Source organism: Nannobrachium achirus (assembly GCF_963921795.1).
Source record: "Nannobrachium achirus genome assembly, chromosome: 19".
NCBI classification, from domain to species: Eukaryota; Metazoa; Chordata; class Actinopteri; order Myctophiformes; family Myctophidae; genus Nannobrachium; species Nannobrachium achirus.
The window spans coordinates 18,304,332-18,331,840 of record NC_137826.1 but is presented as its reverse complement, the minus strand read 5'-3'; the positions used below and the strand labels follow the sequence as shown (position 1 = coordinate 18,331,840).

Here is a 27,509-nt window from a genome sequence, read left to right as displayed (position 1 = left end):
GTGTGGGGATTGGGAATTGGCAAATTGGGAGGGGAAAACAGTTAAAAGATAGATTGGGAGAAAAAATAATTGGGTTGTGGTCATTTGATAATGGTTTTTTTCTGGTCTGTCTGTCTGTCTGTCTTTCTCTCTGTTGGCCAGGAATGGGCAGATTTTTATTGAACTTTGACGGGAATGATCATCAGCAGGTGGCTCTGTAGAGATGATTAACTTTTGGATTGAAAAGTTATATCATATAATCTGTCATATCGCAGGAATGGAGAGACACGGATGAAGGATGGTGCCGTTAGGATTTTTTATTTGAATTTAAAACAAAAAAAAATACATCACTATATATTTTTGTAACTAGACCTGTGCTGGCCTGCTCGGAAACTATGCATGTTTGACTTGGGAACGCATGTCTGTTTTATGCCAGTATATGGAGCTCTCTGAATCTGTCCGTCTGTCTGCCTGTTTCCCTTTATGCCCTTAAAGTCAGATCGGCGGTTCTGGACAACTCCCATCCCATATGCCCATATATATGCCTATATATGGGCACATCCTCGGTGATACGCATGCCGAGTTTGAAGCCGATTGACCAAAACTTTGTCAATTTATAGAAGGATATGTCTGTTTTTATCAAAGCAAGGCCCGAGGCAAACCAACGAGTATCCTATTACATTCCATCCGTCTCTAGTTGGTTCTACTCTATTTTAGGTTACCATATTTTTATAATATTCTATTATCTGTTAATCTTGCAGTGCTATTGTGAGAGTTTATCAGAGCTGAGTGAGATAGGCCTTTACTGTATCAGTTATTCTGAGCAGTTAATTTTTAACATTTTCTTCTGAGTTGTTTAATATGTTACTATATGGTGCCCTCAGGCTTGCATCAGTTGCATGTATGAAAATATCACCTCTCTCTGGAAGATGGTGGACATTCTGTGTCATTTCCGAAGATATTTATGTTCTGCTGGATTCAAAACCAGGACAGCTTGCTGCTTAACCAAATATCTGTATTAATACAGGAATCTACAATGAGGCTGAAGCCTAATATACATAGATAAAACAAACTATGCGTTAGTTTGTATAAAATAAAATAGTTTAAAAAATGGCTCAAACAAGATGGTGAACAGATGCTGGTTTTGTGAAAAGTACTACTAATTGGTGCATTGGAAACAGAAGCAAACATAACGACCAAACATGCCATACATGGGTGCATCCCAAGATATTACCTCGCTTAAACGTTCCTGTCGTCCCATAGTCCTCGTGCTCAGAGGAGGGAGGGAGGCCGCATCTGAGGATGTATGAGCAGCTGTCATAGCATCATCAATATGACATCAGTCCTATCAAATATGGTGCCATGTGGAACTCCATATTTAGACATCAACATGATCTCAGTACCTTGAGAGGACTGTCTAGAGCAGACGTTTTCAAAGTGGGTGACGGGGCACCCTGGGGTGCCATGATGCCAGTCCAGGGGTGCTGCGAGATAATTCATCAATATCACGACATCAATATCACAACATCAATATCACTTCACTATGCTTAGTAAAACAGACCTGATTTGCACTGTACTTGATGACTTTTTTTTCCATCTACGGCAACTCTCTTCACCAAAAATAGACGATCTACAAGCTCACAACGCGTCACGTTGTGACGCGTTGTGAGCTTGTAGATCAGCTATTTCTGGTGAACCTTCCCCCCAGAACTTCCCCCCAGAATAGGGATGCTGGGGTTTAAGTGGTTAAACGTCAAGTATAACGTTATTTTCAGTCAGTTCTGATGGAAACGGATATTTCTCCAATAGGATGTAAGATTCTAAAAATTAACAGTGTAATGCCTCATTCACACTACAGATATATAGTTGAACGTTTTGCTTGGTAATTCAATGTAATCTCAATGGAAACCAGCTTTAAAGGCTGGGCGTGTCGGCTGTCCTTGGAATCCAGCCTTTAAAGCTGGTTTCCATTGAGATTACTTTGAATTACCAAGCAAAACGTTCAACTATATATCTGTAGTGTGAATGAGGCATAATTCAGGGGTGCCGTGGATATTTACAGGGGAACCCGGAGTCAAAAAAGTAAAAAGAAAACCTTGGTCTAGAGCACTGGTTCTCAAAGTAGGGCCAGGGGACCCCCAGAGGTCCTTGTTTTACGGGTCCCAGCTAAATTATCGATAGTCAGGAACCCGAACCCAATGGATTGTAAGGGCTTACGGCTCTGTAACTCTGACAGTGTATATAAACAATTTGGTTCCATATACTGTATACTGTACACTGTCGAAGTTAAATTGCTATGAAGGATTTCAGAGTGTAGATAATAGGGGGGTCCCAGAGGTAAATGGGGTCTGTGGCTTCTAATGCATATTAAACTGGGGTTCCTTGAAATGTAAATGTTTGAGAAACATTGATCTAGACGGGCGGATCTGAGGGGGAAATCTCGCTTTTTCGAACGCACATCATTTCGACAACGGAGCGTCGGCAGGTATCGCTACTCGCCCCCACGGAGGTTAGGGTTAGGTTCGGTTGTCGAAAAGATGACTTGTAGAAATAGCGACACGCTCCCGGATCTGAGACTATAAATACACACAAAAAAAGTTGCTATTGATGGATGTAAAGAATCATACTTGCGACGGACAGACAAAACAGATGGACGAAAACAATCTCCATATTCCGCATTTGTGGAGAGTGCTTTCACTACCATGCCAACAGGTAACGTTAGCTTATCGTCAAACGTGACAAATGACTCGATAACAAGAAAAGTGGCGCTGGGCAGAGAGAGGAGGCCTGTCCAGTGTCCACGGCACGAGGACTATGGGGCTTTTAAGCCGTGACATCATGTTGTAGTCAGACCCTCTAGCAGATTTTATTGTAATGGGCAGTGCTGTGTCCCTCGCTATTTCAACAGATCCGAGACAAAAATAATGACTAAAGTATAATTCTACCACTTTCCTGTCAACAAGAGAAGAAAAATGTGATTATAGTAAAAAGATTCACGGGCGCTGGTGCCATTTGGCACCAGAAGTTCTCCTCCGCCTACAAAATGATGTCAGACTTAAGAGCCCCATAGGCAGCAGGCGGCGTCACATGATCTCACAGCACTCGTTCTTCTTGCGTGCGTTCTTATAAAAGGCCTTGGACTGGAAGCGCAGGTGTTCCGACCTGGCCACCAGGTCGTCCAGCTTCTCCCCTCGCTCCAGAAGGCTCTCCATGGTGTTGTGAAGGATGATCTTGGTCTCGTCCAGCTCGGCCTGCACTTTGGTCAAGGTGTCTGCCTCCTTGGGGTTCTGGTATTTAGCCAGATGGACGTCCAGGGCCTTGTAGCCGACGGACGGCCAGTCGGCGCTGTCCACCTGCCCTGAGAAGTCGTCCAGTACCTTCTCGAGCAGCGTGAAGCAGACTCTCTGCGGGTACTCGGTGTCCGCTATCAGCACGGCGCCCAGACTGTCGTTTCTCACGTACACGTGGCACAGGTAGTCCTTCTCTTTGACGGAGGCGCGGCTCCCGTGCGGCGAGCGCTCGACGATCAGGGAGCTGGTGAAGGTCATGAACTCCTGCACGCTGGAGCGCTGGAAGAAACCGAAGGAGGAGAGGCTGTACGCCGCCTTCAGGAGGTTGGCTTTGGTCGCTCCTTTGTGGAAGACGCTGAGGCTATAGAGCTTCATGCTAGCTATAGCGCCTGGATCGGCTAGTGCCAGTCACAGCTTGATATGATAAAGACAAGGTGCGCTTGAAGATCTGCTGTTGTAAATAACATTAGACTAGCTAGTAGCTATGAAAACATTTGATCTCTGTTCAGTGACTGATAGAATTGTTTTTATTGCACACTAACAAAAGTCACAGATATTCAACAACCTAATGCCAGCTAACATTCCCAGGATGCTTCGTTGAACAATGACAAATGGACAAAGGTCACTGCATGCGCACATATCTCCACCGGGCCTGCAGCCTATCCTGTTGGTGACGTCAATCTTAACCCGAATATAGAGTCCACACTGATGTCATAAACATGATGTCACTATTGCCCAAATATGGAATTCCGCACACAACTCCAGACTGGCCATAGGCTCCATGTCTAAGCCCTAAGATGGATTTGTGGGTCTGGGTTATAAATTCACCAAAAATGATATTCAGGAACTGAGTTCCTTGGCTTCCTGGAAGTTATAACTGCAGTCTGCACTAGTCTGAACCTCTATTAGGCTACAAATGTGTCTAAACTGAGTCATGATGACGGCGGCATGTCAGCTGTGCTGTTTTTAATCAACAAACTTAAGTCTTATTTCTCCACCCCCCATGGGTCCATGGCAGCAAAAGTAGTTAAGGCAACATAGGTTGGCTATTCAAAAATTGTAGATCTACAAGCTCGCAGCGCGGCACAATCATTTTCAGATGGGGGTTGGGGGGTGTCGTTGACATTAAAAATCACACTTGTGTGAACTGAGCGGTGGAGGCTGCATGTGTGTGCGAGTGCGTGTGTGAATGTGAGTGTGAGTGTGCCCTCTCCTGAAAACAGCGCCCCTCCCTTTACATGTGTGGTCAGAAAAGGTATGGCAGACTACATACAGATTCAGGCTACATATAGACAGACAGACAGACACACACACATACATACACGGATACACACACGGCCACGCTATGGAGGCGGTGTGACCACCGCCCAAAAAGTTTGAGAAACACTGTTCTACAGAATCTCTGGACCACAAGTCAAATAACAACTCTCTCTCTCTCTCTCTCTCTCTCTCTCTCTCTCTCTCTCTCTCTCTCTCCCTCAGTGGGTGGGCTCTCCCTCCTGTCTCAGAGGCAGCTATGCCTTCTACAAGTCGGTGAGTTGCAGAGCGGAGCCCGGCGGTCCGGTGCGTGTGTGGAAGCTTGGAGAGTTCTACTACGCTCGCTGTGGCCCCCAGGAGCCAGTGTGCATCGCAGAGGTGAGTGACCTGGCTGGTGGTCCCCCTGTGGGGAAATACTAGGACTCACTGTAACGTGTGTGATAACACCTCGTTGATGAGAGACCTCAGAGGCTAACCGTGTGACCAAGTGTGATCACACACAGCCCAGGGGTCCCCAGACAAATTAGTTTTAACTTTCCTCTTCTACTCTGAATTTTAAACCCGGTTTCCTGCAAGTGCTGAATTTTTACCATTGAGCTAATAGAGCCTGCCTGCTTGCTCAGGGGATACATTTAATCTTGACCATCAGGTCAAAACTCATGTCAGATCACATGTCTACTAGGTGAGACATGACTTTGACACAATCTAAATGTCTTCAATAGAATACCATGTAGACAAAATGCAACCACCCCAATTGTATGAGTTCTATTGTATTAACATAATGCTACCATGGAAGATTGGACAAAATTACATTTTATACATTAAAATCCCGTCCCATCCCAGTTTAGTGCACCAAAGTAACTGGTATCCATTTGTTGACTTGACTTAGTAGGCTTCATGCCATCTACCGTGATCTTGCACTTGTAAATCACTTTGGGATAAGAGGTGTTTGCTAAGTCAATGGTTCCCAAACTGGGCGGTCCAAATAATTTTGGAGTCATATGATTAGTGTAATGAGAGAACTTTTCTCACTCAACAGTAAACAAACCAATATACAGTATAAGTGTATACAGCATATTTGCACATTTATAAAGTTACAATTTAATGACCTTTATGCCAAATTGTCAAATGTTACGCAAGAAAGAGGCAAACAGTGAAAATACTGTAGCCGATCTACAAGCTCACAATGCCTTGCAGTGCGTTGTATGATTATTTTGGGGGATCGCAGCATGAAAGGTTTGGGTAACCTTGTGCTAACTGCTAAATTGTAAAGTAAAGGTTTCCTGTGTAGCTGAGTATTGAATGGTATACCTCCAGTGGTGAACAGTAACTAAGTACATTTACTCAAGTACTGTACTTAAGTACAATTTTGAGGTACTTTTACTTTACCAATTTTCAATACTTTATACTTCTACTCCACTATATCTCAGAGGCAAATATTGTACTTTTACTCCACTACAATTATTTGAAATCATATTAGTTACTAGTTGTAGACTTGAATTATTATTATTACAAAACACACATTAACCACTTAAGCCCTATATATTTTGGCCATTTGAAAATAGCCGATCTACAAGCTCACAATGAGTCGCGATGCGACACATTTTGATTTTTAGACATTTGAAAACTTGAGAAATCGGACAGTCTGCAACTCTGCATAATGAGTACTTTCTATTTTTGATACTTTAAGTACATTTTGATACCAATACTTTTGTAGTTTTGCTCAAGTGAATTTTTAATTCCAGACTTCTACTTATTATATTGATACTCTTAAAATCTAGTACTTTTTCCACCACTGTATACTTCCAGTCAGGGACGTGCAGAGAATGTTAGAGAGGCAGGGGCTGAAATATCTAAAAGGGCCTTTTGGTGAAAATATTGAAAATAGCAGACCTCCAAGCTCATAACGCGTCACGCTGTGACGCGTTGTGACGCGTTGTGACGCGGTGTGAGCCAGGAGGTAAGCTATTTTCACTACTTGCATTCATGGTCTGGAGAGGGCACTTTTTTACAGACGATAAAAGGGCAGGGGCTCAAGCCCCCTTTGATGTCTATGTGTGCACGTGTGTATACTTCGAGTAGGTGTAAGTCCCTCAACCCAGTGGTGATTAAATGACAAGCTCGTTTACCTTCAACGGTACATGACCCAGTCTAGTAGGACGGCTTTAGTTACACCTGACATTAATGTATTAATTCATCATTCATTAATTCATGATAAATAAGTAATTGGTTCTTATCATATCAGATTTTTGGGCAGGATTTCCTCTATTGTCAACAAAAGAGTTTTCCTATTAGCCCACATGCTGTTTACATTGCTGACTATTAAGTATTCAATCAATCCAAAACCCATATTGGTTATACTAATTAATTAATCACAGTCAATATGGTTTCCAGTAGAGCGGGAGAGAGGGAGAGAGAGAGAGAGTGTGTGTGTGTTTCCTGTCTGTTTTATTGGTGCCCTAAATTCAGTATGTTAATACAATATAACAATTCGGGTGGTTGGATTTTTTCTATTGAGAGATTTAGATGGTGTCAAAGGTCATGTCTCACCTAGACACAGGATCTGACACAAATGTTGACCTGATGACCAAGATTCAATTTATCCCCTGAGCAAGCAGGAAGACTCCATTAGCTTAATGGCATTCTGGCTAGCCATCGTCACGAAAAGGGACCGCCCACTTGTCCCTTTTCTGCCATCCTTGACTCTTGCAGGGATTGACACTAAGGCTTGCCCACCTGCCCCCGGCAGGTAAATGAAACTTTCGGGCAGGTGAAGTTGGCTTTCAGGTTGCCCGACCGGGCAAGTGCTCATTTGAGAGCAGAAGCAACCGTCTATAAACACAACACCAGATATCTGTCTAAACACCTGAATGTGGCCAGTTCACTCTGTCTTCTGAGCGTTAATTAAAATCTTACCTATCATTTTATAATGGACGATTTACTTTTCTCGCAAGTGGGCATGACCTTTGGGCAAGTAGAACATGACCTGTACTTGCCCGACGGGCAAGTGCCTCTGAGACCTTAGTGTCAACCCCTGCTCTTGTCTCGAGAGATTGGCTCAATGGTAAAACATTTCAGCACTTGCGCAGGAAACCGGGTACAAAGCCAGGGTGGTCCCCAGACCCAATGTTGAGAAACATTACATATTGTAATATACAATGTTTATTCACATGCTTTTTAAAAACATGTTGGAAGTATTTTCATTTGTCTCTCTCTCTCTCTCTCTCTCTCTCTCTCTCTCTCTCTCTCTCTCTCTCTCTCTCTCTCTCTCTCTCTCTCTCTCTCTCTCTCCCTCCAGGTGACTCTGCTGTGGGAGGACCTGTCACAGCACCATCTCCTGGCCAGCTCCAGACTCTACTTCCTGCCCGAAGACACACCTAAGGGCCGCACTCACGAGCATGGAGAGGTATGGGGTGTGTGTGTGACTGTGTGTGTGTGTGTGTGTGTGTGTGTTAGGGCATTCACGAATAGTGATTTTTAGTATTCGAATTATTCGACCTCAAAGTATTCGAATAGTCGAGTGTGTGTGTGTGTGTGTGTGTGTGTGTGTGTGTGTGTGTGTGTGTGTGTGTGTGTGTGTGTGTGTGTGTGTGTGTGTGTGTGTGTGTGTGTGTGTGTGTGTGTGTGTGTGTGTGTGTGTGTGTGTGTGTGTGTGTGTGTGTGTGTGTGTGTTCATGCTTGTGTGTTCATGCTTGCAGTTTTTGAGATTTGTGCTGGGGTGGACAAATTACTCAACCCCAGTACTTGAGTCAAGATAATCCTGATCAAATATTACTCAAAGTACACATCACCATGTCAATTTGTAATTGAGTTAAACTACTGGAGTACTAGCTTTAAAAAAATATATACTTTTTGGTCATTTTAAAACATCTTCTAAATGATTGACATTATCTACATCTACAAGCTGTTTTTGAAATATGACTCAAATAGGCAAAACGATGATATTTGACTTTTTAAATGTTTGCTTAAAAATAATAATTAAAACAAAAGAACAGATACTGAAAAAGGGTACTTAAGTACAGTACTTGAGTAAATGTAGGCTACTTTGTTACTGTCCACTACTGGATTTGTGTTTTGCGTGCTCATGTTGGGGGATGGTCGTGTGTGTGTGTGTGTGTGTGTGTGTGTGTGTGTGTGTGTGTGTGTGTGTGTGTGTGTGTGTGTGTGTGTGTGTGTGTGTGTGTGTGTGTGTGTGTGTGTGTGTGTGTGTGTGTGTGTGTGTGTGTGTGTGTGTGTGTGTGTGTGTGTGTGTGTGTGTGTGTGTGTGTGTGAGAGACATGGGGGGGAGGGTTGTGTGTGTGGGGGTGGGTTGGGTGTAACAGGGCTACCCTGTTCCTGTTGAATTCATGCTTCAATGATGACTCATTGTCATTGATACATTCATTTGAGCCAGTGGTTAAAGAAGTACTAAAAGTAGCAATACCACAATGTAGAAATAATCTTCGTACAAAAGTCCTGAAATAAATTCTGTTGTTTTCTAATTTATGAAATTTCGTAGATTTTTCTTTTATTTATCAATGAAATGACTTAGAAAAATCATGGAAATCATAACTTTTTGGGGAATGTTTTGTGAAAATGTTTTGAAATAATAGCTAAAAACTAAATGTAGGAAACTATCTACTATCCTATCAAATAAAGGCATAAAAAGCCCAAAAACAAATCTTTGAAAATAAATGTAGGAAACAAAATAATTAATTCATTAATAATTAAGGGACCCATAAAAATGTGTCCGCGACCCACAAATGGGTCCCGACCCACTGTTTGGGAAACAGTGGTCTATATAGGATACCAGGAGGAACAATGAACCTAGCATTTGTCTAATAGTAACATGCTATCTAAATTACTTGAAGAAAAACAAGCCTAACATGACAAAGGTACGGCATGTCTGCATGGTCATATGTAGGTCAGTGACTGTATAGGAGAGAGAGGGAGGTCAACTAGGTACTCAATGGAGATAAAATTGCAGTTAAAACCCTAGATTGGTGCTTCTAGGATCAACGAGATCCAAAACTTGAAAGATTGGAAAGATCCGAGCGCTCCAAAAACAACAGAGGAGAGGGTGTATATAATAAGTACTTTAATCGTCATATCTACAAAATGTTTCGACCAGAACTGGGCACTTGCCCTGATGAAGACCAGTTGTAGTCGAATATTTTTGTAGTATAGGGTTTAAATGGTTAAAAAATGTAAAAAAAATATATATAATAACAATAATAAGGGAAACAGATTTCTCCAGTAACTATAATAGTCGTGGCATGTGTCCCAACGGTTTGTGTTCCGGCCCGAATGTTTTCACTTAACACCGTTTCCTCATAGGTGAGTCTCACTGTTGAACAGGGGAGAGAGGGAGACGCTCATCCACTCCGCTCCAATATAATAAATCTTGTGACCTGGCTTCAAACCAGACTTTCCACAGATATAACCCATATCCCAGTGGACCTACAGGTTACATGCAGGTTTATGCAGGAGGACTATACATGTGTGCTTTTGTAAAAACTTTCCTCGAAATGTGAGCTGTACATTACAGAGCGTTATGTTTTCTGGTGGTGTAATGTATAGCCCAGGGGTCTGCATCCTTTTTCAAATAAAGTGCCACGTACATATCGTCGTTGTCGGGTGGAAACCCTGTACGTCCAAAACAGTTTGTTTTGTATTTATCATTTCAAAAATGATTTAAACTAGTGAAAACAGACGATCTACAAGCACACAACGCCCACACTGCGAGGCGTTGTTTGATTGTAGATCTGCTGTTTTCACTACTTTTGTGTGACCGCCTTGTATGATGAAGCAGGGCTTTACTTTACGAAAGAACGTACACATTTGAAACTTGGAGATATGAGGTTTCCGCTCGACAACGGCGCTATTCTTGCTAGTCAGTGTGCCATATCAACATTACGTTCGATTATCCCATTTAGACCCAAGGACGATTTTAATAACTAAATCCGATATAATAAATGGGGCTGCGACTCAAAAATGTGTCCCGACCCAGTGTTTGGGAAACACTGGTGTAATGTGTACTGTATATCTGATTACTGCATGTAGTCTGTCCTCAGCCAGGATCGCAAACTCATTAATAACGCTACTGTATTACGTCTCGTGATGTTAACAGTAGACTGCTTTCAATGGAGTTGGCTGTTTTTTATTATTTTTCTGCAGGGAAAAAAAAAGTACAGTATAGGCCTAGACAATATAGCAATAGTTTGATTTTCGAATGAGTCTGTGAATAGACCACAACAAATACATTTAATTATTGCTATAAATACTTTAACTTGATCCAAGATCAGTGACATTATAGTACAAGTACAAGGATCTGATGGTAGATCAGCAACTTTTCAATAAACCAACAGTAACGGGGTAAAGGATCAGAGACACAGTAGACATAATGTGCCCATAATACCATCAGTCCAGGACTTTATTCCCATCTGCAAGCTCTTTTCATTAACTATTTAGTATCCTTTATCCTTGTGTTATAAAGAATGCTGTAATCTCATGGCCATTTGCTTAGTTCGACAAATAGCCATGAAACGTGGCTCTGACCTTGCTCTCTGTATGTCACTCTGGATAAGGAGTTTATCTGCTAGATTCTTTAGTTATGAACCATCTCACTATGATTCTGCTCAATTACAATTTAGCAGACACTCTTCTGCTGATAAAACATTTAATACCAAGAAAAGTATCAGCACTTAAAAGGGAATTAAAAACAATACGCAAAGAAATGTGTAAACAGAACTGGGTGGGTTACATTACAAATTATTACTTTTTTAAATTTCCTTTTAGAAATAGTTTATACTTAAGTGGGATAACTTGGTGTACACGTTATTTGTAGCTTTTGAAACAAATACTGTAGTTGCAAAATGTTGCAAAAAAAGATTTTGAAGTCACTTGGCATTACACCTTTGGGACAGATTTTATAATTTAACTCATCAAATGTATTTCAAATAGTACTCAAACAGCAGCATTTTTTTATTATTTTTTCAAATAATTTTAAAAGCGCTCTGTTTGTATGTAGGCTACAGTAGTTTTGTGTACCGAGATGATAATGCACTTAGTTCACACACACGTGGAGTGGAAGGAAGCGACAGACGCAGTCGCCGACTAGTTTGTGTGAGTTTTGTGTATTACCAAACTGCTATACATGCAGTACCTCCAGACGGGAGGAGATGGGTGTGACAGATACTTACATTTGAAAACAAGTGTGAATGGAAGCACCCAATTCACACCTAGCAGCAGCAGCAACATGCAGACAGAGCAGAGGTGCCGTGGGTGGGGTCGGTTGTTTGGGCCGGGTGGGGGTTGGGTTCAGTGGTCAAAGTTGTTTTTGTTTTATTTAATTAACCCAGTAAGACCTGAGACTGATTCTACAAATGCCTTCTAATCAGTATTCTCTAACCTTTTCATGTCAAGGACCGCCTAAATGATACATTCTGTATATCTGGCCCCTATCTGAAAATGTTTGGTGCCAGGGACCCCCAGAAGAAGTACATTTTTTTCCCCCCCGTTTCTACGGTTTCTTGGCCTTTATATGGCAGCCTGGAACGGTTGTTCAAGTGCAGCTAAACTTGGCATGTTAGTAAACGTGCCACAATACCTTGTTAAATGACCATTTTGTAAATTTTTGCATTTGTATTTATTTTACTGTAAATTAACATCATAATAACTAGAACAGATAGACAAAGAGACATTCGTGGATTTATATTTAAAAGTAACTTTTATTTCCCCCCCTTGACCCAGGGTATGGCAGCTGCATACCCAATTGACACCCCTGGTAGGCTCAAGTGGTTATAATGTATGTTTTGGTATTCATGACCAAATCTGCAAAGTAACTCGTAACTAAAGCTGTTTAATACTTGCAGTGGAGTAAATATTACAATTATGTTCTGTGTCTGAGGTGCAGCGGAGTAACGGAATCCGAATTACTCCAGTGAAGTAAAAGTACTTTAGTAAAGGTACTTGGTGACTTGGGCGGGGGTTGGTTGGTTCTTTGACAGCCTGAAGGAGTGAGCTAACACAAGGATCAGTGTCAGAGCTGACAAACTGGAATAGGAGGAGAGACGGGAGGAGGGGAGGAGGGAGGGTTAAATAAGTTGCATGGTGGCCAAAGCAGGCCAACAGGGGTCTCCCCCCATTCATGGCTTTAACCCATTATGACCTGTATATGAGGCCCATTCGACCAACGCCAGCTGTAGTTCTCAAACTCTTTTGTGCCAAAGGACCCCCAAACCCAAAATGATTTGTATTTGGCTCGCAGATCCCCATCTGCAAATATTTTGTGGTGCCCGGGACCCCCAAAAGAGAAGAGAGTATATATATAGCAGATGTACAAGCTCACGGCACGAAGTGACGTGCTGTGAGCTTGTATATCTGATACCTCTATTCTAAATCCTATATGGCTAAAATGGCACAGACTTTCCCTGTTTGAAGGGGTTAAAATGTTTGGCTGATGGCTTAATTTCTTCCACTTAAAGACTTCAAGTGCTATTCAAATAAAAGAGAGCCCAGGTGAAGCTTCAACACTAGTTGTGGTATGTTGACACATAGTTGAAATGTGCTGCATTTATAATGAGAGAAAACAAATTAATTAATTTCTCAAAACTTTACACAATGTAAACTAACCAGAACAACAAGTAGTAGGCTAGTTAGTTAGGAAGGCAGTTTTATCAGTCTCAAAATGGGGAGCACAAAATGTGGTGCGATATAACTAAATAGTCAACATAATAATGTTGACTATTTAGTATCATATCACAGATCATTTATCTCAGTTTGAGAGGTCACATAGATCATTTTCAAAAGTACAAAACATGAACTAGTTGTATTATATTTTGAAATTGTATTTAGGTTTGTTTCTTAAGAGTTAGTTGATCAGAGAGCAAGAGATTATTATTATTATAGAAGATATAGTTAATCAGTCAGTTAATTGATTTAAATCAATTTACAATCAACAAAGGGCCAGGCGTTTGGATTGCCAACACATTTGAATGAAATCCCTGTTTCATCTGGTTGAGCTTACAGACTATAGCAGATTGTGTTACAGCTTACTGTGCAATTATTACTCCAAGAGAGAATTTCACTGCATGTTGGTGTTTTTCCCGCCTATGACAAAAAATGAGATTGATTACTAATTGAATATTTTACTGAATTATCATTATAATATTTTTGGTACAATTTTACAATCTATTAAAGGTATTAGTTAGCATCAACAGTTTGCAGCCCTAATCACCACAAATATTATAGTCATGTCACAACAATTGTTATCACAGAAATATAGATGCATATTTTCCCCCTGCATCCTACAGCTCCTCTGAGCTCTAGAAATGGAGCGATTACTGTTCACATATCATTTCTGTAGTTGCTTAGCAACAGCAGCATTTAATTTTATGTAGGCTTAGCAACAGCAATATTTAATTGTATGTAATAAATTAGTTTAAGGTTCCCTTCTGTTGTAGGATAACACAATATGTAGAGAACTTTAAACCATTTCCATCGCACACTGTTCCGTTTGAAAGAATAAGAATCCTTATTACTGCATGGTTTAGCAGTGAACATGAAACTTCCAGATTGCAGCCTTAATAAAACATTTGATAATATCACCAAGGCGCTGAGACAGTTTGTCTGCTTATTATAAGAGACTTTGAGCTTGTTTTCCTGTAAAGTTGCCTGTAAATATTGGTAGATTAGCGGGTTGTATTTTTTATTTTTATTTTTTTGTCTCGTTTCTAAAATGTAATTGCTTATTCAGGCACGCTTCCCAATCTTGTGTAAAACAGTCAGTGGTGGAAAAAGTACTCAAATGTTTCATTTAAGAACAATTATCAATACTGCAATATAGAAATACTCTGTTACAAGTAAAAGTCTGGAATTCAAAATGTACTGGGTAAAAGTATGAAAGTATTTGCATCAAAATGTACTTAAAGTAACAAAGGTAAAAGTACAAAATGTTTGAAAATAGCAGATGTACAAGCTCACAACGCGTCGCATCACGACATGTTGTGAGCTTGTAAATCGGCTATTTTCAAATAGCCTAGGTATCAAACAGGGCTAAAATGGTACATTTATGTTTTTAATATTATAATTTATATCTGCAAAGTAACTAGGAACTAACGTTTTCAAATGAATACAGTGGCGTAAAAGTACAATATTTGGATCCGAGATGTAGTGGAGTAGAATTAAAAGTATCGGAAATTGTAAATACTCAAGTAAAGTACAAATACCTCAAAATTACTTCAATGTAAACAGTGGTTATCAAACCTTTTTTGTCTGCACCTCTGCGGAGTGCGGACTGGAAATAATTTGCGCCAGAGATCTGTGTGTGTGAGTGTTTCTTTCTTTCGTTCCGGTGCTAATCTAAATTAAACAATGTAAAGTGTATATGTTGTTGCTGTCGGGCGGAAAACCTTTTATCTCCACATTTTAACTTTTTAAGATTTTTCGAAAATTAGTGCCCATGTTCAACACTGTCGCTCAAAAGTAGTGAAAACTGCAGTTTTTATAAGTTTACAACACATAGCATTGTGACGCACTGTAAGCTTGTAGATGTGCTATTTTCACTACCGGTAGTTTTTGTGTACAGCGGTAATATGTTTTTTTTTGGTATCAAACTATAAATGTATTCCTTGCGTGTGTCTCTCTCCAGGATGAGGTGCTGGCGGTATCTAAAAAGGTGGTGGTTCGGGTGGATGACCTGGTGAAGTGGGCGTGTCTGGAGCCAGCAGAGTGGAGGAAGGAACTCAGTGGGACCAACGGACTCCGCAAACCTCCACCCAACAGCACCATCTGGACCCCCAGCAGCCCTGAGAACACCACCACCACCACCACCACCTCCCCATCCACCCAAAACGCCCCCGTCAACCCCTGCCCCATCTCCAGTGTACAGGAGCACACCTCTGAACCCCTCAAAGACCAGACGGAGAGTAAGTTGTACCACGCAGGAAATACTCGAGTTCCGAAAAGGACTCAAACTTAAAGGGATATTCCAATTTCAAAAAGACTTTTGGTAATTTTATCATCTACTCAGGCTTTTGTGAACCCCCTGGACAGTTTTTAATTTGCTTGATTCAATATTTAGATATTTGATATTCATTTTATCAGACACTTACCATCCAGGGTCCATTCCTATACAAACCCATAGTAACTTCAAACTCCATTTTAACTATGATCGATTCATCAAAAACACCCGTTCTTTTTTCTGGTGACTCATACTACCCTCCTAATACATGTTTTTTCGATAACCTTTTTCATTTATTTTTAATAATCTTTTGGGAAAATGGAAAAAAATTAATACAATAAAAGATTATTAAAAATAAATGAAAAAAGTTATCAAAAAAACACAGCCAGCCATTTGTACACTGTCAGAGTTAAGGGAAGACCTTGAAATGTGAAAGTTTGAGAAAAACTGGTTTAGATGATGATGATGATGATGATGATTGTCAACGTTGTTCCTTTTCCCAGTCTCTGTAGTGATAGCAGAGACCACGGCGGAGCCTCCAGTCTCTGTAGAGGAGCCTCCAGTCTCTGTAGAGGAGCCTCCAGTCTCTGTAGAGGAGCCTCCAGTCTCTGTAGTGGTAGCAGAGACCACAGCGGAGCTGTCAGTCTCTCTGTGTGTAGCCGCAGAAGCTCCAGTCTCTCTGTGTGTAGCTGCAGAAGCTCCAGTCTCTCTGTGTGTAGCTGCAGAAGCTCCAGTCTCTCTGTGTGTAGCAGACTGCCCAGCAGAACCAGAGCCTCCAGTGGTGAAGGTGTTGAGCTATCCTCAGTACTGTCGCTTCCGCTCCCTGCAGAGGAGGATCCTGGACGGAGCAGGGGACCCTGGGCTCCAGGACCCCCATCTGCTGGCCCTGGGGGCCATCCGGTTAGTACCTACTACTACTACTACTACTACTACTACTACTACTACACTACTGGGTTTCCACTGTCCCCACACCCAGAAGCGTAATTTCAGAAAGAAATATGCGGTGGCAAACAATAAGTTAGCCCCATTTCTAAACTAGTGAAAATAGTAGTTCTATAAGCTCTCAACGCGACGCCAAGAATCTGCGAGCTTGTAGATCAACTATTCTCACAAGATTAGTTTGGGGGCGAAAAGATGTTTGGCGAAAAATGTTTGCTTATAATGACATTCCCAGAATAGGGATGCCACGTTGAAAGTGGTTAATCCATGATTGGTTGCATACAATAAAAGGCTTATCTGAATTAGAACACATGTCACATATAGTTGGACGGGCATCAATTGCGATGAAATCAGATTATTGGCCTATAAAATAAGGTTAAATGTGGCCATTTCCATCCACTGATGCCCCAAATGACACCCCTGCCCACACCACAAAACTCCACCTACTTGTGCCGCCGTTTCCATTGTATGTCACCCATTCTGTGGGCCATGAGGATGCTGCAAGTGGGCCCCTAAAGCAGGGTTTCTCAAAGTGGGTGCTGCTGAATACTTGGATACTATTTGGGATTTATCAATATCACTTCAGTTTAACCACTTAAACCCTCTATACTTAGCAAGATATGGACCACCAAACCCCCTTGCCAAGAATAGCAGATCTACAAGCTTCATGTTGTGACGCGGTGTGAGCTTGTATCGGCTACTGTATTTTTGGTGAATGTTCCCCACTGAATATGGATGCTGGGGTTCAAGTGTTTACAAGCATTTTCAATCTATCATAAGGGAAACTTAACTTGTGGGAACGACTCACATATTTGCCTTCCGTAATATGACACATGTTAGGTTCCATAAAATAACAAATGTAATTCAGCGGTGCCTTGGATGAAAAGGTTATTTACAGGGGTGACCTCAGACAAAGAAGTTTGAGAACCACTGCCCTAAAGAACTGGCAACACACTACGGAGATGGTATACAACAGTGGTTCTCAAAATGGATTTCAGGGGCTCTCTAGGCTCCTTTATGGGGGTCTAAATTGACCCTTTCAAGTCTGTAACATTGACAGTGTACAAATGGAAATAAATTGGAAGCAAATGGACCCTAGGGTCCAACATTGTAACAGTAATTACAATGTTGTTTTTGTCCACAGGGTGGCGCTACCCAGCACCAGGATTCTGTACTGCAGGGACACCTTCAGTCACCCCAGTCTGGACAACAACACCAGCCTCTGGGCTCAGATCCGTGAGTACAGTCTGCTCTGGTCACCACGTCTTGCCTGACAGATAGATGTTCCATCAGTGGGCCCCAGCCAGTGGTGGAAAAAGTACTCAAATTAAAAGTATCAATACTGCAATATAGCAATACTCAGTTACAAGTAAATATCCAGAATTCGAAATTTACTTGAGTAAAAGTACAAAAGTATTGGCATCATAATGTACTTAAAGTACCAAAAGTAGAAAGTACTAATTAGCCTTATTCACGGCCCGCCCACTCAGCATCCCCCGGGTGCTGAAGTCACATTTTGAAGGGGAAAATCCTACTATAGCCTATAGAGTTAACACAGAAATCGCAAATTTAATGCAATTTCCGAATAGTAAAGTATAAAATACGGCTAGCATGATCAAGAACACAAGATAGTAAAAGGCACAAAGCATTATAATTTACTTTACCGTTCGAAATAATGATTTGTTTTAAGTCCAGCTATTTCTGTTATAGTTTCCCTTTCTAAATTGATGTCAGCACCCGGGGGATGCTGAGAAATTTGCTGGGTGGGCGGGCCGTGAATAAGGCTTATTAGGCATAATGTCTCCTTTCACAAGTTTTCAAATGTATGAATGTATAAAAATCCTTAGATCTACAATCTCACAATTGTGAGCTTGTAGATCGTCTATTTTCATATGGCCAAAATGTATTTAGGTTTAATGTATATTTTGTAATAATAATCACAATCTAGAAAGTACATAGTAACTAAAGTTTTCAATTAATTGTAGTGGAGTAAAAGCACAATATTTGCCTCTGAGATGTAGGCATGGGACGATAAGCGATATTATCGTTTATCGTGATAAAAAACACTCACGATAATCGTATCGTGGAGATTTAATATATCGTGATATCGTCCTCTGTCATGCACTGGGATCAATTCACCTTTTATTTGCCGAGCTGCATATCGGGTACCACTTAAACCCTACTCTATAATTGGTAAAAAGGTACTTATAATATACCTACTTGATACAGTCTTTTTTCCACTCTCTATCAAATGTGGATTTTGATTATCGTGATAATATCGTAAATCGCGCATTTCTTTTGTCACAATAATCGTGATATGAAATGTTCATATCGTCCCATCCCTACTGAGATGTAGTGGAGTACTGTCCACCAGTGGGCCCCGGCCCGCAGGTTGAGAACCAGTGTGGGTCACATGGTTTCATATAATGTGACCTTGGAAAGTCTGGGAGGACACAGGCTGTCAGGGTGGAATGTCTACAGAGATAACATTCTACTTTTGCATTAAAAACCCTCCATACTTGGACCCATGATTAATACAGCTAATTATGATCATGATATTTTACTAACATTAATTGTCGTACAGATGACGGTGATAACATATTTAATTGTGTTTTGGGCATTATTGAGCATTAGAACATGAATTTTAAAAAGAAATAAGCTTTTGCACACAGTGACTCAGCATATATGTCAAATAACGTTACCATACAAAGCGTATCACTGAAATATACAAAATAAATTACAGGGACCACAAATAAGTATGGCCAAAATGGACATATACTTCATAATGTTATACTTCCAAAAAATAGACAACCTAACAAGCTCACAACGTGTTATGAGCTTGAAGATTTGCTATGTCTTTTTTCCTCCCAAATTGATTGAAGTTCTGAATTATTTTGAACATTGTTTAACTTCTTTAAAACAAAAAATGAATGCCCAATACATGCCCAACATAGCTGGAGTTCTGAAGTAACAGCTTGCTATGTGACTGAACACAACTGCTGCTTGTTCTATCTGATAAAAAATGGAGTACAGTCTGAGCCTAACATTACAAGGTTTGTTATTGCTTTCCAAAGACTCTTTCATATCGTCTCTGTCGGATGGAAACCTTGTAGCCTATGTCCAAGAAAATGGAACCTGTGTTCCAATGTAGTTATTATTTAGTCAGCTTTTATTAGTACTTCACATTGATTCAATATTTATCAAACTCACAGACCACGTTCAACCTATTGCCTTTTGGGATGGCAGTATAAAATTCTGAATACATTTTATGAAAAACATATAACTATCTATTTTCTCTGTGCCCTAATTTTTTCTGTTTCTCTACTCTGTACTGTCCTTTAAAAGAAATATGTTCTTCCTTCATAACGAATACATTAATGGTGACACTGGGTTGTGAATCAGATGAAAAGGGAACTTGTTTGTCATGGCGCAAAATTATTTATTTTCCTAGAGGTAGAGGTTGCTTTCATAGCTCTCTGTCAAGGAGAGACTTCACAGCTTAATAAATCTAGGGAATGTAATTAATATATATTCCAACGACTAAACAATTTGTGTTATTGTTTCATAAATAATTCTTCCAGGATGTCCGTCTGTCAGCTTGAGGGGCCGTCCGCGCAAGAGGAGAGGGCGGTACAGCCGAGATTCCCCCACATCCAGCCTATCAGAGTCCTGGATAGAGAGAATGAAGGTAAGCCAATCAGAGTCCTGGATTGAGAGAATGAAGGTAAAGGAGTACTTCACCCAAAAACCTTTATTTTTTTCTTCTCCTATCATCATTTGTATAACATTCCTTTATGGTGAATGAAGAAAGAACATTCTTGAATGAATGATGAATTGAAGCAAATAGGTGGCCAAGATAAAAACAGCAAAACTATATAAAAAAATCTCTTTTAACTCCAACAATGCTCACAGTGCGTTTTGTCCAATTATATGTATGTTGCCACTTCCAAAACATTTATGCTAAAGACAATTTACTTTTCAAACCACTTCCAGGCAAAATCATCCCATGCACGATTGACACACGCAGTACTTACTAGAGGTCTTGGTAGGATGGAAACCATCAGTATGAATAACCCCAGGGCGTCACAAGGGGGGGAAAAGTGGGACTGAGTTACTAGGGCCCAAGGTGGAGGGGCCTTAATTATTTTATACTTTAGCTATTGAAAAATAGCAGATATACTAGCTGTGAGCTTGTAGATCTACTATTTTTGAAAAGTCGTGAAAATGTGTGCAAATCTTTGAATAGGCCGTATTTTTAAGCGAACTTTTGTAACTCAAATTTAGCTTCTGGGGGGTCCTTGGAACTAAATATTTTGAGATGGGGGTCCGTGGCCAAATACATATCATTTTGGGGGTCCTTCACATGAAAAAGTTTGCGCACCACTGACATCGAAACATAGTTTTTTTTAAAAAAACTGAAATATTCAAAGATATTTCAGTGAACATTTAATGTTCACGATTTAAAAAAAAATAGCAGATCTACAATCTTGCAGCGCAGCACTCGGTGCCGTGCTGTGAGCTTGTATATCTGCTATTTTTCAATGGTTATTAAAGCACAGTTCCCCCTTATGAAGAACATTCAGCCCAGAATTTGGTGCGACGCCCCTGAATAACCCTAACAATGTGGTGGTGCTCTGTAGGAGAACGTCCTAGGCAGCGTGGAGATGAACTGTGAAGAGGATGACTGGCTGCCCCACCCAGAGGAACAGCTGTTCCTGGAGCAGCTCTACACCTACATGGACCGCCACGACCAGGCCATCCAAAAGGTGCCCAACCTGGGCTTCAAGAGGAGTGAGTCTCACGCTCATCATGTCATTCACATGCATCCATGTTTTGTTGTAGTTGTAGTTCTTACGGTGTGGTTCTGGAATAGGTCATTTAGAACACTGATGATTTAGTCTCGGCAACTTTCTGATGCTTAATTTACAGTCAGTGGTGCCGCGTGCTAAAAATTGCTGCTCTACAAGCTACGTTGTGTTGTAGATTATTCTATTGATTATTTGTATTTATTGATTGAGAAGTACGTCTTGGGGGATTTATTTTTATATACAGTATCGACCCCAAAGAAATCCAAATAGAATAATTTTTAACATCATCTAAATCGAAAAGTCTGATTAACCACTTAAGTGAAATATACTGTTCTTTTTTACTTTGGGCTTCTTTTTCTGCCAAGTTCCTTGTAAATATTGGTGCTTGCGGTTTTTGGGGCATTTTTCTGAAGTGCTGTTGTTTACTTGGGCTTGCTGCTGCCACATGTTTTTAGTATTATTTAAAGATTTCTTTTGAAAATAGCAGATCTACAATCTCACAACGCGTCGCATCAAATAGCCAATATATAAAGTGTGATACTGTAGGTTTAAAATGCTAATTTGGCCTAGTCACTTCTTTTGGGCTTGTTCTTTCTAGACCTGGTTGCTTATTTCTCTCGCAAAATCAGGCAACACTGACTGTAGTGGTTGAGCTAAAGTGCTAAAGGAGTGTGAGGCTAGACGGTGGTGTGTTCCTGTCAGACTAGTTCTTTCATCAGCGCTGCTTGGCAGGGTGCACGGTTTCCTGTTGCCATCAGAGGCAGCAGCAATCCAACTGGAGCCTTGTGCAATTAATCATCCTCTCCCCACGTAGCAAAATGAAGTCATTTCTTTTCTCCGATTGCCTGTATTTAAAAAAAAATATTTCAATCGTTTATTATCCTCATGTTTTTACATGAGATATCGCTATGTTATTGCTGCTAATATTGAGTATTTTGTTTTGTTTTATTTGTTTTACAAATGAGATATATAAATAAATGACATTGTCACTTGTCACAAAAATAATGAAAATATTAGATCAACAAGCTCACAACAAGTCGCATTGTGATGCGTTGTGGGCTTATTGTTTAAAATGGAGCTTAATTTATGTATTTTCGTAATTGTGGCGTCCTGGGAGACACCAAATTAACCTTATTAAGGTCCTGAGCTGAGAATCGCCTGGGTGTTTAGGCATTAGTGTATCTGTCTGTGTGCCTATCTGTCCTCACACAGTGTTGTCTCTCTCCTCAGTCAACCTGTTCCTCATGTATTCTGTGGTGAAGCGGCTGGGAGGCTACGACACGGTGAGGAAATATGTTTTATACACATGTAGGCCAGCTGAGTATAGTTATGAAGTATCAGCAACTAGAAATGCTCAAGTATGATAAAGGTACCTCAGAAATGTTACCCAAGTACAGTACATGAGTAAATGTACTTAGTTACTTTCTACCACTGTCTACAACACAATTTACATCCTAGAAATAAAGAGCATTGAGGTGTAATGACATTTTTGTGTGTGAGTGTGTGTGGGGAGGGGGGGATTGCTGCAGTCAGCGGTTTCCATGGTAACCTGGAGACTCGCTAGCAGTGTTACTGTATGTCTAATATATGCCCAGGGCTGAGAACTCGGGGTTTATGAAGAAATCCATAAAGATCATCCATAAATAAAGAATCCATAACGGTTAAGATAATGCATGCATCTTTCTTTATTTTTGCATTTATTTACAGGTGGACTGAATTAATTCAGTCTAAATGAATGAATTTAGTACAAATATGAATCAATTATTTATACATGCAAAATATAATATGTAATTTGTTTTATAGATTTATCAGACAAATTATTCAACATGTCAGTCAGGGTCAATGTGCTAAAGGCACATCTTTAATTGGAGTCCATGTACAATATAGTAGGCAAGGCAATTGTATTCGTACATTTCAACAACAAGGCAATGCAATGTGCTTTACACAGAACATCAAGCAAAGGAAACACAATTATACAATGACTTTAGGATGCATAAAACAAAATAAGTAAAAATAACGAAAGAAAAAGAAGAAAACATAGCAGCATAGTAAATAAGTAGCCTTTTGAACCAATGGTGGTTCCCAACCACGATGTGCAAGTTTAAGTAGGCTACACCCGTCCAGGACATGACGCTAGTATGTCACAGGGACCTCACCCCCAATCCAACCCTTGATGCTGAGTGCCAAGCAGGGAGGCATTGGGTCCCATTTTTTGCTAATCCATTTCAAAATAGATATTAAAAATCGCACCTTCACATGGTATCTCCTTGTATGGGCCGTTCCATCCGTGACATCAGCTAAGGTGACCTCTAAGCTGTTGGTACTGCAGACATGGGGACATAAACACAAAGTCAAACGTAGGAGCAGTTCGCACCGCTCAAATATCTAAATGTGATGTATATGGTGAAAATAGTTTGAAACGATACAGCTGATTGACCTAATAAACTGTGTGTCTGTCTGTCTGTCTGTGTCTAGGTGACGTCAGACCGTCTGTGGAAGATAGTGTATAATGAGTTGGGTGGGTGTCCGGGCAGCACCAGTGCTGCTACCTGCACCAGGAAACACTACGAGAGGTACACAGACTCACACACTCTCAAACTGTAGAATGTGCATTATATTGTTGCAAAGTCCATTGTATCAGATTTAGACTGTGTGTGTGTGTGTGTGTGTGTGTGTGTGTGTTTACCTCTCAAGGCTGATACTGCCCTACGAAAAGCACCTCGAAGCGGGAGGGCCGGAACTCAAAGTCCCAGAATCCCTAGAGGTTCCCAGGACCAGAGCGATAGGAAGGGGGAGGAAGCCCATGCAGAGGGGCCGAAAGCCTCGCATCAAAGCAAGGGAGGAGAGTTTAACTCCTCCTCCTCCTCATGCTGCCGCCGCTCCTCTTTCTCCTTCTCTTCCTTCTCCTCCTCCCATGGTACGTATCATTCTTCCTACAGGAACCACTAGGTGTGAAATGGTACACAAATGGTCTCCTAAGAGCTTGTGAACAAAACCAACCTAACTTATAGATACTCCTGGTCAAATATTACTCGACTTAAAAGAAAGTTGCTCTGTCACATTTATACTTGAGTTAAAGTAGGCCTACTGGGGTACTTGGCTTTTAAAGATTAGTACATTTTCTTTTTTAAAGATTTTCTTTATTTATTTTTTTGGCTTTTATGCCTTTATTGATAGGACAGTAGACTGACAGGAAATTGGGGTAGAGAGATGGGGAATGACACGCGGCAAAGATCGTCCGGATGGGGAATCAAACGCCGCCAGGCATCCATGCCTGTGTTGCAATGCCTGAGACAGTGGTATGTGCCTGGACCAGTAGGCCAGTGGGTGCCCCCAGTACATTTTCTTTTTTTAATATCAATGCATTGTTGTATTTAAAGTTTGACATTTTCCCCACCAAATACCAAATGTGATGAATATTAATAATAATAAAACCCCAAATACAAGCGTCAACAATGCAAGGCGTTGTGAGCTGTTTTTGCTTTTTTCACTATTTTTGAAATGTGTACAGACAACTCAAAAAGTACAGCAATCAAGCAAATGTACTTTGTTACTGTCCAACACTACTGCTTATCTGTTAAAACAAGGGGCCAGTCCAAGGAAATTGGTCCCCGGACGTGCGTGTGTGTGCGTGTCATTATTAATGGCTGCTTTACATTATCAGTGCAAAACAAAAGCGCTACTGTACTTCAGCATTGCATGTGCATGATTTAAGATTTTCAGCAGGCAGTCTGGCACCCCCTGGTGGGTAGAGATAAAAACAGAGCATTTTTACTGAAGCCCCATATGGCAAATTGCACTTGTATTTTTGTCTAGTAAATTATAATATTTATACCGGTTTACAAAATACACCTAGCTGGAAACTGACAGAAAATGTAATTTAAAATAACATTTATTTACAATAGGTTTATTTACAGTAGATTACACATGGTATATACAGTTTTTGGTGTGAACGTATCTAATAATAAGACTTATTCTTTTGACAAAACCCCATTCTCTTGCCATGCATAAACGCACATATTTTAAATGTAAATGTCTTAGTTAAGTAGATTATATAGTTGTCAGAGTGGGCTTAGGGATAAATGTCTGTTCTTTGTTAATATTATGTCTCTCTCACTTTCTTTTTTTAACATAACGTCCAAATCAATCAATCAATCAATGTGTTGTGTTGTGCCACCAGGGCGGGGTGAGTCCAGACAGTCTCGGGGTGGTGGTGAAGAGGGGGCGTGGCCGCCCGCCCGGGCGCAGGAACAAGGCCACGCTCATCGCCCAGGCCAAGCTGCTGGCCCAGCAGCAGCACCACGCCAAGGCCAAGGTGGTGCCAGGGCCGGCCAGCCAGACGCTGCTGCATGCCCCGCCCCTTCTGGCCGGAGGACGCGCACTACAACAACAACAGCAGCAGCAGCAGCAGCAGCAGCAACAGCAGCAGCAGCAGCCTCTTCCCGTGCACATGAAGCAGCTCCAGGTAACTTCCAAAAACAAGGATCAAATCACAAAAATCTCATCTCCTGAGTCAGATCTTGGCCCTCTAGACGTGAAAGACCAGCTGTGGAAAATGCAGAGGCCAAAATTAGCTTTAGTTCGTTTCGTTTGGTCTTTGATTTCCATTCAGTTTTAGTTTGTAAACTGAATGAAAAATGTGTGCGGCTCAAGGTAACAAGAGTTCAAATCATACCTACCTCTCCTCAAACTGTCTTAATGGTGGACAATATGAATCACGTTTACTTGAGTTATGTGTTTAAAGGTAGGGTAAGTGATATTTTTTGGTTGAAACAAAAAAGCTCTTCAATAAACAAAACAAACAAACTAAAACAAAAAACAAAACAAAAAAGAAATATCAGCTTCATTTTTATAGTGTTCCAATTTTGTCTGCTCGTTTCTTTGTGTCATCACTTTCAATTTCACTTGTTTAATCCGAGTTCTGGGACCTGGGTGAGGTCTGAGTTCTCTGTCCTCATTGCATAAAATTGGCATCCTGACCTGAGATAGCATTTTCTGTTTAATGAAGAGCTGGAGAGAAATGGATACTCCTGTTACTGAACAAACTCTTGCAGTGAGTGCTATCAGAATATAAAACTATTTTACTTATTTTTAACCAAATAAAATCACTAGCCCTACCTTTTTTAATGAGGGACTGGAAAAAGACAGAAGTTCCCTCTTATCTGGAGTGGTTGATAGAACTAGACTCTAGAGGAAAGTTGGCCTCAGATGAACAACAAAAAGACTGACAGATGTTAAGATTATTAGGCCGTCCACACGAAGCACTAGAAATAGAATGGATGTGTCATTGTTTGTTAAAATTCTAAACGGACAATAGACTGACTTTAAATTATAAAAGAAAACGGGCCATATCTTGCACTTTATGCCTTCTGATCAAATGTTTTGATTATTTGATCAAAACATTATCTACAAGCTCACAACGCATAGATGTAGATCAGCTATTTAAAGATGTTTTACAAAGTATAAAAAATACCTAAGAAGATTAGGGATATGGCCAAGATGGGGGCGCCGGAGCGGGGCCCAATATATCAATATTGACCCTTTAAAATGTCCTCATTGCAAGAGATTACATTTTAGTCTTCAAATGGAGTAAAAGCTGTTCCAGATGACTTTGTAAACGACGAAGGCCCATGCTGGTGCTTGTGTAAGATGGCTGCGCTGTGCTGCTACAGTAAAATCTCCTTATCAGAGCAGAAGAAAGCCTTTCATCATATTCAAGCTGACCGTATAAACAGTGGCTCCATATGTATCACATATGTGGCGGTGTTACGGTGTACACACTGACCCCTCATGGGTCCAGACAGGGACATGCTGGGCCCCTGATTCAGCCCGGGAAAAAGAGTTGGAGAGGCCCTCATTGCGCGCTATAGAGAGAGATCTCTCTCTATAGCATCGCTGCTACTCAAAGATTTGCCATTTCATATCATGACAAGTGACAAGCCAGTGGGCCAATTAATTAATTAATTTCGTTGTCGGGTGGAAACATTTTATGTTCCGAAACCGTTTGTTTTGTATTTATCATTTTAAAAATGATTTAAACTAGTGAAAACAGCCGATCTACAGGCACACAACGCCTCGTTGTGTGCCTGTAGATCTGCTGTTTTCTCTACTTTTGTGCAACGGCCTTTTATGATGAAGCAGGGCTTTGCTTTGCGAAAAAATGTACAAAATGGAACGAAGGCCGACATTTTATTTTTACCTAATGGCCGGCCTGGACTGGCCGGGAATGAGCCTGGCCGTTCGGGAGTTGTCCTGCTTTTCCCAATGGCCAGCACGTCCCTGGGTCCAGATATG

The 27,509-nt window shown here is 40.8% G+C and overlaps 2 protein-coding genes across 2 annotated transcripts in view; one reads left to right on the top strand and one right to left on the bottom strand.

The window, feature by feature from the left end:
* The window catches only part of LOC308304658 (uncharacterized protein), a gene marked incomplete at its 3' end in the record, with an annotated part of 42,348 nt that overhangs the window by 11,240 nt on the left and 3,599 nt on the right, over nt 1-27,509 (top strand). The window contains exons 2-12 of the mRNA XM_080749282.1: nt 4,752-4,904; nt 7,825-7,932; nt 15,157-15,433; nt 15,972-16,368; nt 17,552-17,643; nt 19,989-20,095; nt 21,048-21,198; nt 22,446-22,498; nt 23,691-23,788; nt 23,910-24,132; nt 25,396-25,680. Of these exons, the coding sequence (XP_080605408.1) occupies nt 4,752-4,904; nt 7,825-7,932; nt 15,157-15,433; nt 15,972-16,368; nt 17,552-17,643; nt 19,989-20,095; nt 21,048-21,198; nt 22,446-22,498; nt 23,691-23,788; nt 23,910-24,132; nt 25,396-25,680 (1,944 nt within the window). The remainder of the gene's footprint in view (nt 1-4,751; nt 4,905-7,824; nt 7,933-15,156; nt 15,434-15,971; nt 16,369-17,551; nt 17,644-19,988; nt 20,096-21,047; nt 21,199-22,445; nt 22,499-23,690; nt 23,789-23,909; nt 24,133-25,395; nt 25,681-27,509) is intronic.
* Nucleotides 3,063-3,644, bottom strand: LOC308304439 (synaptobrevin homolog YKT6-like; the record flags this gene model as incomplete). The annotated part of the gene is made up of 1 exon (XM_080749037.1): nt 3,063-3,644. One exon carries the CDS (start codon nt 3,642-3,644, stop codon nt 3,063-3,065), a length of 582 nt encoding a protein of 193 aa, XP_080605163.1.